Genomic DNA, 13305 nt, shown 5'->3' on the forward strand with positions numbered 1-13305 from the left:
TCCTCAACCGGTACCCTAATGCCTTGAGTTCTCTTCAGATGGGTAGAAGAAAATATTTGCTTATGTACGGTATATTGGGGACCATAGCCTATATATAGTGTGATAGCCAATTAGGGTTCCCATTATTCCGAAATGAGACATTTTGACATCCACTCATATACAATTAATTAATCAATTAATTCTAAATAAATATTTAATCAGCATTTTAACTTTATTTGATCACTTAATCAATTAAGACTTTTAATTTATAAATATCTAATATAATTATATAAAAATATTGGTCCACATAATATTATTGGAATATCATAAAATATTCCAACAATCTCCCACTTGGGCTACATATATATCATAATAATTATATCATTATTCCTTAGGCATGCATCTAAATGCTATTTATCTTTAGATTTCAACCTTACCTGGTCCATCTCATACATTAATAATGGGACCACCGCGGCTGTCATCACTGACGTATAACGTGACGGAACCCCGACGACCACCACTTTACAATTTGTTGCATTACTTAATTTGTGTTCTAAAATCTTACACGCAGCTCGTTTTGAAATGGACAGAGTGGGCTATATACATTTATTTCTTCATCAATACTTTTTCATGTCATTAATTTGGGGGGAAATTTGTTGTTTTGTTGGCATGGTATTATCAAGGTCCCCTAGTGATTACAATTGAGAAGTTAGAAATTGTGTATCATTGTTGTGATTTGAGCCCAATTTTCCAGAAATGAGCGACCCCAAGTATGCTTATCCCTACCAAGGTAACTTCATCATCTTTCTTCTCTTCATAGATCCCACTATTAGTATCAAATAATGTATGCTTAAAAGTTTCATCCTTCTATCATATAGTTGAAAATTTCTATATTATATAAATATAGTTATGATATGATTTGTATGTTGATGGTGGAGAAAACTACCTCCTTCATTTTCCCTTTTCCTTCTCTCACTTTTTGTCCCATTTTTTCTTCCTAATTTAATTTGTTTTGGGGTATTCTTTTTATATACTCCCTCCCTTTTTACAATAAGTATCATTTTAATAAAGAAAAATTATTTCAAAAAACTATTATTTTCATTTTTCAATGTAAATTCAATTAATTTGTTCTAATTGTGCCAATTTAAATTCATAATTGAACAAATTAAAATAATAGTGTCAATTTACATTAAAAAAATAGAACAAATTAATAGTGTCAATTAGAACAAATTAGAACTATTACTAATGGGCACAATTAGAACAAATTAATTGAATTTACATTGAAAAATGAATTTTTTTGAATAGTGTCAATAAGTACATTTTTAAATGTGCACTATTACCTTAAATTCAATTTGAATAGTGTCAATAAGTATATTGTTTTTTTTGTCAAGTAGTATAGTGGTTAGGGAACCCTTCTTAAAGATGAATAAGTGGAGTGCTTCGGGTTCGAACCCGGGCTCCTGCACATATAGTGTGATGTCCCTACCAACTGAGGTAAACTCACAGGGACAATAAGTATCATTTTTAAATGTGCACTATTACCTTAAATTCAAAAAAATGAAAATTAATAGTGTCAATAAGTATCATTTTTAAATGTGCATTACTAATTTAAATTGACACTATTACCTTAAATTCAGAAAAAATTTATTACTATGTGCGCTACTTTTTAAATAATACTCCCTCTGTCCCAAAATATAAGGGAAAATTGGTTAAAGAAAATTGATGTATTTGGTTAAAAATTAGGAATAAATACATCAACTTTGTTTGACCAATTTTCAATTATATTTTGGAACATATGAAATATATTACACTTCAATGCAAAACACCAGAATAATTAATAAAATTAGTTTAATAAATACGTTATATCTTTCGACAATTTGTTGCTTTACTTAATTTGCTATTTGGATCCTCAGCTGCTTTGTTCTCTACTACAATACGTGCAACAAATATGATAACCTTTGGATTAATCAAATGGCCATGATATATGATTAAAAAACTGTAACTAAAACATGGAATAAAATTCTTTGTGCGTACAGAAAGGACTGATAGCCCAAATTTCTAATATTTTCTAGTTTCAAATCCCTCAACAAACCCAACCTTGCTTGATTTCTAGTATAAAGACGAGATAGTTGAGGACATGGATCTTGGGAAATATGGTCCAGATTCATCCCATAGTGGCCATGGCTATGAAAGAACAAGCGCAAATGTCTGATAAAATCGAAAGAAAAGAGAGAACGATTTTTTTTTTTCATGTTTTCCTACAGTTTAATTTCATCTTATCTCATAGCCATTAGATTAATCAAAGGGATACGAATAATGTAGTTGAGGATCCAAATTGCTTAATTTGTGTTCGAAATCTTAAATGCCACTTGTTTTTTTTTTTGGTAAACTAAACGCCACTCGTTTTGAAACGGATATAGAATACGTTATAAATAGGGGTCATGTTAACTTGTGTCCTAAGGGCACATGTTAAGTTACCTAAAAATAGAAATATAGCATTAAATGATACAAAGAATTTAATGTTTAGATAATTGAATACATCACAAGTTCAATAAATTTTTTCCATATTTATCTTCTTAACATGTGCCCTTAAGGGCACAAGTTAACATTCTCCTATAAATAAATCTTCATGTCATTAAATTTATTGTTGGCATGACGTTATATATTAAGGTCCGCCAGTGATGGCACCACCTCAATATGCTGCTCCACCACCCAGAAGACAGAGTGCTGGATTCCTTGAGGGATGGTCAGTTTAAAATTGCTCACTCTATAGTAAATAATAATTATAATATTATTTTTCCATCATTACGAGGAACAAAAAAAATTAATTTGTTTTGTTCATGTTCTCTTCTCCATTTTCTATTATTTCTATTTCTTTTATTATCAAAGTTTTTAAATATTTTGAAGTGTATTTTGTCAAAAAAATATATTTTGAAGTGTATAAAAGATATTTAGACCCACTTAATATCACATTTTTGCATTTATATTCTCAAAACTATATAATAATAGAAGAAATGAAAAAAATTGGAAATGGAGAGATCCTAACTATGTTCTTGTCAGGTTCTATTAATTTTTTTGTTTATTTTTGTTTCAGTATTGCAGCTCTATGTTTTTGCTGCCTCTTAGATGAATGTGACTGTGACTGTGACCCTTCAATCTTATGTATTTGCTGTGACCCTTCAATTTGCTGCTAATTTGAAAGTTGTTGCAGCTACAAAGATACTATAAATACGTTTATTGTTTGTTTTTACCATTTTTTTTATTATCATAATATTGGTACGAAGTTTCCAACATCATAGCGATGACTAATCTTTGTCGAGGAATTTGTTGAACTGTTAAACAAATAAGGTGTGTTTTCTCCTTCTAACCGAATTTTCTTCATACACATGAACCAAGAATCAAATTCATAACACATGCTTAAAGAGATCAAAACTCTTATCACTTTAACTAATTCATTCTCAGTTGTTTTTACAATTTTATTCAATAGAATGAGTATTTTTTTGCCTATTATTGACATGATGATGGAGCAAAAGAAAAAGTGGAAGTAAAACATAGGCTTAATAGATAGTAATTAATAGACTTAAATGCAATTTTGGACCCCCTATTTTCAAAAAAATGAAGTTTTGGTCCCCCTATTTTAAAAACCAACTTTTTAGTCCCCCTATTTTCATTTTTTTTTAGTTTTGATCCCCCATCCTATTTTGGGGTTAATTTTGTTGATGTGGCCTTGTAACTAATGATGTGGCAACATTCATGTGAACAAATTTAATATCCATGTCATTATTATATATTTTTAAATTTAATAAAACTTTATTTATAAAATATTTTAATTGTTAGAATTATATATTCAACTGAAATAATAATTGTTAAATCTTATAAAATATGAAATTTGAAACCCTAATTATCAAACCTTCAACTACTAAAATTTTATTCACCGTCGGAGAGAATCCTTCCTTATGGATTTCACTAATCCGATGGTTTCCGTTCAAACTCAACAATTTTTGGTTTTTTAAAAACGAAAAGAAATTAGAGATGATTTTGTGTTTCAATAGAAATTACTCATACTCTTTAAACTATCTATGACTTTGGATGAGTTTGAATGAAAACCCAAAAATTGTTTTAAGTTTGAAGTTTAATTCTAGATTGGTTTTATATAAAGTTGGATGATGATGAAAGTTGAAGGTTCTTGAAACACAAAACTTGCTTTCAATATGCAATTGTTTGATATGAATCAAAGAGGATCATGTCCATGTTGTGATTGTTTGTTTTTTCTTAGGTTTAATAAATTAGAGGTTGTGAATTTTTGGATTTTTTATTTTAATGAACTTTCTTAGGTTTAATTAAATTATTTTATAAAATAAGTTTTATTGAATTAAAAACAAATAATGACATGGATATTAAATTTGTCCACGTGGACGCTGATATGCATTAGTGACAATGCCAGATCAACAAAATTAGCCTTAAAATGGAATGAAGGATCAAAACTAAAAAAAATTAAAATTGGGGGACTAAAAAGTTGGTTTTTAAAATAGGGGGACCAAAACTTCATTTTTTTGAAAATAGGGGGATCAAAAGTGCATTTAAGCCTAATTAATAATATACGTAGTATTTGTTTGAGGTATGTTATTTGAATATCAAAATTTTTATAACACAATTCTAAGAGTCATTTTTTTCTTTCAATTGATATGAGCAATTTTTATAATCAAACATCTGTAAGTTACATCTTACATTTTTAAGATAATAGTGTCGATCTAAATTTATAATTACTTTTTGAAGAATTTTAAAGGTGATTCGGTTATTTAGTACTCCCTCCAGACATAAATATAAGTAAAAAAAAGAAGGTTTATGCAGACATAAATATAAGTAAAAAAAAAATGGTTTATGCAGTGTTTAAAAAATTTAGTTAAGTGTAAGTAATTTTGTTGATTTAATGCAAAACATGGTTAAGTTTATTATATTACCCATTTTAAAAAGTATAAAAATGTAAAAGTGAAATATATTGAAAGCACCTCTTTATATATCCTAAATAATAGAACCGTTGATGACTATATAAGGCAAATGATAATATTTAATTACAAATTAAACTATAATTTGACTAATTGAAGCTAATAACATTAACTAATACTAATTACAAATTAATTGATTTGATCAAGTAATATCAGTAGGTAAAAAAATAAACGCTTAAAATAAAATAGAATTAAATAAAGGTATATTACGAATAATAGTATTAATTAGCTTAAAAGTAGTTAACTTTTGCTTATAATAGTGACCAAAATTTGATGTGTTTTTTTGCTTATATTTGTGTCCGGGGGGAGTAAGTATTTTGGTTAATTCAAAATATTCGTCCATAACCATTTGTTATAATCGGATATTAAATCTAAATATCACAATCGGTTTGGTTTTCTCAAAATTGGTTATGTCCATAATCACTTTTATAACCGATTTTTTGTTTTAAAATGCGATTTTTGGTTTAATAACTATTTTTTTTTTTCTTTCCAAAACCGATTTTGAGTAAAAAATTCAATTTTCAAAATTGATTTTTTAAGAATTCAATTTTTGCCGCATGACTAGTTATATCAAACTTTCATTCTCTTCCAACATTCTATTGCAAGTATAAATATCAAATGATGTCAAATTTATGCCACATTCCTCACGAATTTTGTAAGTTTCACATACAATGGTCGAAGTCCTAGCCACTTCATATGTGGTGTGGTCAAGTGAGCGGCGTCGTATGACATGGTTTCGGAGCCACATTTGTAGACAGGAAAAAATGTGAAAACCGGATGGATAATTCATCAAAGCAAACACCAAAAGCTTGAATTCCATGCTCAAATTTATGCCACATTCAGATACCCTGTCACAGTGGTAAGTATACACCGAATACTATCCAAAAAGCGATCCTCAAATAGCCAAAAAGAAAAACTTGTTTTTCAATAACAATAAAAAATAAAGCATTGCTATCAAAATTGTAAGTATACGCTAAATTATATATAAAGGATATTAAAATAGTTAAAACGTAGTAGTGTCTTATATTTAAACATAGGGTTTTGCTAACCAGTGCCCCCGAGGCACTAGTTAAGGAACCAAAAGAAGAAATAAAATAAAAGTTATGCATGGAAAACATCAAAATATAAACTTTTGTTGTATTAACTACACTATTTCCAAATAAAACTTTCTAAATTTGAATCATTAACAAGTGCCCCTGGAGCACTATTTAGCATTTGCCTTAAACATATCTAGAATGGGAGTGCAATTGCCCTTTACTTTGAAGTTGCAAATCTCAAAATTCATTAATTCCAAAGTGCAGGAAAATTTAACCGTGCACGAATTATTTTGTTAACTTTGCATATTGGTGCATGCACAAATAGAAAAGTATAGGGTCACACTCACACACAGGTAATTTATATGCAAGTCACAATCTCATTATACATCACATAATCAACTCTCTCATGTTAATTCTTTACACTTTATTTCTATATAATAAGAAACACATCAATGGGAGAGATCTCATATCATAGACATAGGTTTGCACACTACTTGTACACATAACAATCATACATGCTTCATGCAGCAGCAACTGGTTCTTCGTTCATGTAGTGTCCTTCCTTGTTTGAATGCTCATTGAAGCCACAGTTACTGTCCAAAATATCTCCGCCACAACCACCACACCCTCCACCACACCCACTACTCTTCTTCATGTTATCATTTTCACACCCTCCACTCCCCACCATATTTCCACAACCTCCTCCACACCCTCCACCACAACCACCACCACAGCCACCACTCTCCACCATATTTCCGCACCCTCCTCCACACCCTCCACCACAACCACCACCACAGCCACCACTCTCCACCATATTTCCGCACCCTCCTCCACACCCTCCACCACAACCACCACTCTCCACCATATTTCCACACCCTCCTCCACATCCTCCACCACAACCACCACCGCAACCACCACTCTTGATTATATTTCCACACCCTCCTCCACAGCCGCTGCCACAACCACTACCGCAACCACCACAGCCACCACTCTTGATCATATTTCCACAACCTGCGCCACAACCACCAGCACCACACCCCCCACAGCCAGCACTGTTCACTGCATTCCCACAGCCACTGCCACATCCACTACCACACCCTCCACTTGAGAGTACAACCTTTTTTGTTACCCCTGCATCTCCACTGTGCACTTCTCTGCTTAAATCTGCTCTGTCCAAGTCATTCTTTTCAATTTCCTCATCTGTGCCACTCACTTCCAAATCATTACTTTTGGCAATGATGCCTTCATATACTTCCTTTTTCATTATATCAGAAGCAATAAAAGCCAATATAATTCCAGGCAACACCATCCACTTTTCCTTTGCCTGTTAAATTTTAGAAAGAATAAATAACAGATGGGGAAAAAAGCAGAAATTAATATTACGATAAATGCATGTCTTATAAAAGAAAATGTTTAATTTAGTATTAGTAGTAGTAGTAGCAGCAGCTAGCAAGAAAGTAAGGTACCGAAACAAGTTTAGATTTCAAGTCCAGCAAAGCTACTGCTTTTCCATAAGGATCTTCTTTGGAGAATTCAACTGCTGTTAAGAAGTCTATTTCATTTCCTTGTTTCACATGATATCTCCGTTCATATTCTCCCTTTCTTCCGGAAAATATTTTGATCTGTGCCAAAAATCAAATGAATTGAATTAATGTTTGAACATTGATACCTAGTCCAAGGCAGATTATGAGTTCCGTGCTCAGATCAGATGGACACACTTCATGAATTTCTCATTCCTAGAAGCTTTTGCAAACAGATTAACAATTTTGAAACTTTAAGAGAACTTTCTATGAAGCCGTGGAAATAAATACAAAGCAAGACAATATAAGAGATAATATAATGTGTATTAGTGTCTATTAAGTCATTATCAATCTCACTAATCTAAGATATGCACTATACTTTCATCTACGTAAACTTGATATACTGCTGCAGACTAAAAATAATTGGAGCCTGCATTGAGTTTGACTGTCTCTTCACATGGAATCAAAGAGGCTCTAGTTATCATGCCAAATTGCCAATCATGGATACCAATCAAGCTTCAAATTGTGAATCGGAAGACCTATTTTCAGAATTGTAAATCGAATCTTAATTACAAAATCATAAGATACATTACCAATATGAATATAGCATCTTTAAGTATAAACAAGTAACATGGACAAATATAAGTTGAAATATCATATATGAACCTCGAAAAAATACAATATGCAAGTCATGCATGAATCAAATGACAAAAAAGTGAATGGCTATACAATGTAGACAAAAAAAAAGTGGTTGGTTGCAATAAGTTTAAGCAGTGATTCATTAGAATGAAAATTCAAAATAGAATTCATATCCAAAATAGATACACACCTAGACATTTGTATTGCTTGTGCTCAGTTTTGTATAAAATCAAGATACAAATTGCGTGTATCATAAGATACTGATAACCATGATTTCAATGACTAAGTTCTAAAAATGTATGCATTTAAGTGAAGGCCTCTCTGTCAGGTTCTTTTTTAATTCAAACATCACCTTTAAGTCTACATTATTGACATCAATGTACCAGTCATTGGATTTGTGAATAAATCAAATGAAGAAGAATCAAGATCCAAGAAATTTCATTGCATGACAAGATGATTTTAGAACAGATAATAAATGCTTACTGTTTTGGTTCCCGTAAGCTCAAAGATATGACCATCATTCTTGCTTTTGATTGGAAGGTGTAACAACCAAAGGTTGTTCATAAAACTCCACCCATTTTCCATATACTCAGCAAGTGTACGAGTTTCACCAGATTCCATGAGGCCAACAACCTCCTTTGCAAGGTTTTCTAAGTTCTTTATGTTTTTCAAGTCCCTGGAACGTAATCAAAGATATAAAAAACCATCATGAGCTTCTTAACAAGTGTCAATAATTTTGTATATAGATGCAAACTCTATGGAATTCAAAGATGACAACAATCATAATCACTTTGTATAAATTTAATCTCCGACTAATAAGCAACCATATGGAAAAGCGTGCTTTAAGCAGATTTACAAGCACTTGCAATGGACCAACACAATTGACAATCTTGGAATTAGATGCAAGCTAGCACTACATGGTTCAGAGATGATTCAAATGCAATTAAAAAGTTGACATTTCCAAGATGAAGAACACATCACATTTACATGCATAAATCCTCCAAAGAGAATGATGTACCTCATTTGCAGCCTGATGATTCTGGTGCCATTTTCATCTGTAACATTAGTCCAGCTCTTGGCATGTTGAGGCTTAACAGGAATGTTAAAGAAACATGTATTTTTGGACACTGGACGAGATTGAGCCAATTGGAGCGTATATGGGGCAGGAATTGGAACAGTAAACGAGATGGCAACTCGTAACAGGATTGGCTCTGTGCTCATAGTACCAGAGTTTGGCACTAACTCCAACCATTTCTCAATGGAGAGCTTTGAAACTGGATCAAGATAGTCTTGCATAGAGAATGCGGCAGAACCCAATTTCTTTGGTGATCTTCTCAATGATAACTTTGAAGAAGAATGGGACATGAGTTCAAAAAGCAGCTCTCCAGTAGGCTCACATTGGAAAGATGCAACATTTTTCTCTCTAGACTCTGACAAAATACTAAGTCTCCTTTTAGCATCGAAGAAAGCATCAGGCTGGGATTTAGAAAATAAAACAAAGAGACTTCCTTCCAGTCCATCTGGTAAGTTTTTAACATCAACAAACTCCAAGAAAACCTAGAAAAGGATTCAAGACGAAATTACTTATTATTGTTATAAATTGTTTTGATGATAGTTATTCAGTATAGAAAGATCAAATTTTGTAGCAGCACATAGACTAGTCCATTAAACTAATAGTCCCTAAGCAGGAGCACAGATATTTAACATGTCCCGCTTTTGTAGACAACATCTAACCTTGGTTAGGTTAGATCCTTTTTAAACAAACCTTGAAACAATTCATTATTCAAAAAGTTTATATCTATGTTATAATGAAAGGCTTTGCAAGGCACGGAACTATTCTAGGAATCTGTAAGGCTACATGTCATTGCTCTACTATTAATCCAGTAAAACAACTTAGTAACACAGTTCTCATGATGTTTCAAAAATAAAAACACAGTTCTCATGATATGTAGCATACATTTATATTTGCAAATTCATGTACATGTCAATAAATGTTGCATCAATTTGTTTATACATGTATGCACATAATTCAGGGCTAGAGCGTAAAACATATGGCAACAAAATCTTAAAGTACCTCCACAACATTTCGTTCTTGTAGCAAATTATCATGTGGCTGCTCATTGGAAGAAACAACCTTCTTACAAATCTTGCTAGATGAAAAAGGGCTACTTGTGATAGGTGATGGTGCATTACCCTTATACAGTGCTCCAGCCTTCCAATACCTTGTACCAAATGTGTCTTCCCACTGTTTGGTGGTTCCAGAAAACCCAACATCCAGTTTCTTTCCTTTAGTTCTGTCTGCATCAGTATCATCATGTTCCAATATTTTTCCAAGTGCCTCATTGAGGTCTTTACTATAAGAAACTGGATGTAACTGGTGAGAGTGCCAGATTAGGTCAATGTCGTATGTTGGAACACAAAAGCGATTTATACCCTTCTTCTTGTTTCTCTTGATAAGATACAGAAAGCCTTTATATCTGGCCTCAGCTTCCTTGATAAATAGGTAATGTTTTATGTAGGGTCTTGATACCTATCACAAAGACAAGAAATATAGAATCCATTTAGAATAGACAGCATTCTGAACTAGCCTAGCTGTGCACCAGAAAAAACTCCACTGGTAAACCCTAACAATCTAACAACTGAACATTGCACCCATCCCATACATCCAAAATTGATTGCATTAATGATTAATGATGATATTTGGAGAATCTGTCTTACAAAATAAAATTACGGATGTCCTGAGTACTACATAACTGTTTTCAAAACAAGGTAATCAAAGATATATCTAATCCAGTATTTGACATTATAGCTCTCCGCTATATAGCTTCTATTTGACATCACTGATCTAATCACAAATTGACAGAATCAAAGATGAGTCGGATTGAACTCAAAATTTGAACCATGAAATATCCAAAGCAAAGCTATAGAAAATAGAGATCACAGGCCTGGTAAACCTTGGTGTCATAACTAATTTTGTTAGAATGTTAGGCATTGAGTGTAACAAATTGTGCTATCTGAAATGGGACAACTAGACAAACACTACTCTATCCATTACCTGGTAAAAGAATGGGCTCTGCCTCTTAGCAGCTGAAATCAGATCATATTTAGTGTATTTTGGAAGACTTTCAATCGTTTTACAGATGTCCTCGGGAGTAAGATTAATCAAATCAGAACTGTAGGGCTCATCAGGGTACAATTTGTTCCAGATTTCTTCAGTTTGACTGCTACAAATTCCTTGAACAGTAGAGACAACATCAAAGTTGTCAAGTACACGTCCATAAAGTTCCTCACAGTCAAGTTTGTACTTTACCTTTGTAAAGAATGGAAACAAATATAATTACTAGCAACTCAACCCTTCATCAAACAAATATAAATGAATAATAAGAAATAATGGCTATTCCCTGGACTAAAGCGTACCGGGTTGAGCCTGTGACAGTGCCAAATCCATTCACAGTCGAGAGGAACTACCAAAGGACCTTCAAAAATCCGAGACTCGGAATGTTTGGCAAGCAAAGGAAGCCAACAAGCATTGTACCTAATCATATACACTTTCGTTGTTGTAAAATCAACACAAGAAACAAAGAGGTTGAACTTCCTTCTATAGATATAAGAGAAAATATATGCAACCGACATCTCATGAACCACATTGCAAAGATGTTATGAAAAAATGTGCAGATTTCTGTAAGATACCAAAGTTCATAAGCTACGTAGGACAAAATAATGGTATTTCTCTGCAATGATGGAGCTAATATGGCACCACATCCAAATAACTCACAGATGAGTTCATTTCATAAGACAGAAAATGTCAAAGATCCTTCATTAAGACTTTCAAGAGAGTTCACTCAAGTAATTTTAGTGAATGAAATTCAAAGATTGTTGTTTGTAACTATTTTGAAGCACCAAACTCATGAGTACCATGGTTGTACCCGAAATTTTGAAATAAAAAGAAGTAGAAGCAACCTTTCATATTACCCTGCCATGAAAAGTTGAAAAGAAAATAATTGATTTTGATTCATAAAAAAGTCCTATCCTCTGATATAAAAAGAAGTAGTAATCAGAAACCACATAGATAATATGATTTTAAACTGTAGTCCGCATGTGCAAAATTTTGACCGACATTATACTCATCTCATAAACTACAATTTTTCAAACTATTACTACAAGATGGTATTTTGAAAATTGAGATGCACAAACAAACACTTCTTGATCTAGGGTCTGTTTGGATTAGTTCATTTGAGCTTATCCACTTACATAAGCCTTTGTGAGAGCTTATGAAAAAATATTACGACATGTTCATAAGCTGTATTCAACTTATATCTGTAAATTCTCCAGAATAGTTTTTTAAAACAATTTAAAGCTTATATAAAAACAGTTGGAATTTATTTGATTTCTTTTATAGAAATAACGTATACATAAACACTTATATGATAAACGTTTATACCATAAACTCTTAATTAAGTTGTTTATTATATATCCAATCAAGGCCTAAAAACATAAACATGCATATCATGAGAATTTTACCTATAGATAGCTCTATCGAGAGCAGGACCGTCATAAAGATGACGATTTCTATCAACAGCAGCAAGAAACTGAAGCTGCTTTTTCGCTACATCAACAAGATCAACACTTATAACAATCTTTTGCGCTTCATTCCATTCCAGTTCTTGTTGTGATCCCATCTCTTACTCAGTTTAATCTGATAAAATAAACTAAAATCAATCTTACACAAATTTCTTTCAATTATATAATCAATATTGAAAATTCATCAACCAGAAAACAGATTTCATAAATATATAAAAAAAAAAATTGTTAAATATATAGAAAAGTCTTGAAAACTTGAAAGGTTGACCAACGAGAAGAAATAAAGAATTGTGAATTTCCGAATGATCGATTACAGATCGAAACGAAGAAAGGGAAATTTGAGATTGAAACAAACGAACCTGAATGAACCTGAGGTTTGTATTTTTGTTTTCAGTGTCGTCGTCACATTGCATTGCAACAACCATCGTTACGTTATTATATAAACTTTCATGCGGTAACGTTTAATTCGGGTTTATCTGCTTTTACCGATCCTTTGTATTTTTTTCTTTTTTCTTATCTTTTCGGAAATTTTAAATTTTAGAT

General features: G+C 32.2%; 1 protein-coding gene and 1 long non-coding RNA gene across 4 annotated transcripts; one reads left to right on the forward strand and one right to left on the reverse strand.

Annotated features, from left to right (window-relative positions):
• Positions 1-545: 545 nt before the first annotated feature.
• On the forward strand, positions 546-3229 carry LOC123903756. Its single transcript, XR_006808174.1, has 3 exons — positions 546-769; positions 2650-2725; positions 3074-3229. It is a non-coding gene; the product is annotated as an uncharacterized LOC123903756 (long non-coding RNA).
• A 3150-nt stretch (positions 3230-6379) lies between these two features.
• LOC123903744 (glycine-rich domain-containing protein 1) lies at positions 6380-13272 on the reverse strand. 3 transcript variants are annotated; one of them, XM_045953341.1, is made up of 10 exons: positions 13122-13272; positions 12703-12877; positions 11599-11716; positions 11237-11491; positions 10256-10711; positions 9200-9738; positions 8665-8857; positions 7489-7644; positions 6803-7346; positions 6380-6751 (listed from the first exon to the last, which is right to left on the reverse strand). In XM_045953341.1, exons 2-10 carry the CDS (start codon positions 12858-12860, stop codon positions 6543-6545), a joined length of 2628 nt encoding a protein of 875 aa, XP_045809297.1. In that variant the 5' UTR covers positions 12861-12877; positions 13122-13272; the 3' UTR covers positions 6380-6542. The 3 variants fall into 3 exon arrangements, with proteins under 3 accessions (XP_045809297.1, XP_045809295.1, XP_045809296.1); XM_045953339.1 differs by having other exon boundaries at positions 6380-7346; XM_045953340.1 differs by having other exon boundaries at positions 6380-7346; positions 12703-12890; positions 13122-13169.
• Between the last annotated feature and the right edge of the window lie 33 nt (positions 13273-13305).

This window comes from Trifolium pratense, linkage group LG2 (assembly GCF_020283565.1).
Source record: "Trifolium pratense cultivar HEN17-A07 linkage group LG2, ARS_RC_1.1, whole genome shotgun sequence".
In the NCBI taxonomy this organism is placed as follows: Eukaryota; Viridiplantae; Streptophyta; class Magnoliopsida; order Fabales; family Fabaceae; genus Trifolium; species Trifolium pratense.

Bases quoted from the DNA above. Each gene is read 5' to 3' on its own strand.
- LOC123903744 (XM_045953339.1), bottom strand. From the start codon at position 12,860: ATGGGATCACAACAAGAACTGGAATGGAATGAAGCGCAAAAGATTGTT. The intron at 11,717-12,702 runs GTAAAATTCTCA...GTATATGATTAG, and splicing joins CTCGATAGAGCTATCTATAG to GTACAATGCTTGTTGGCTTC. The intron at 8,858-9,199 runs GTACATCATTCT...ATTACGTTCCAG, and splicing joins ATCATCAGGCTGCAAATGAG to GGACTTGAAAAACATAAAGA.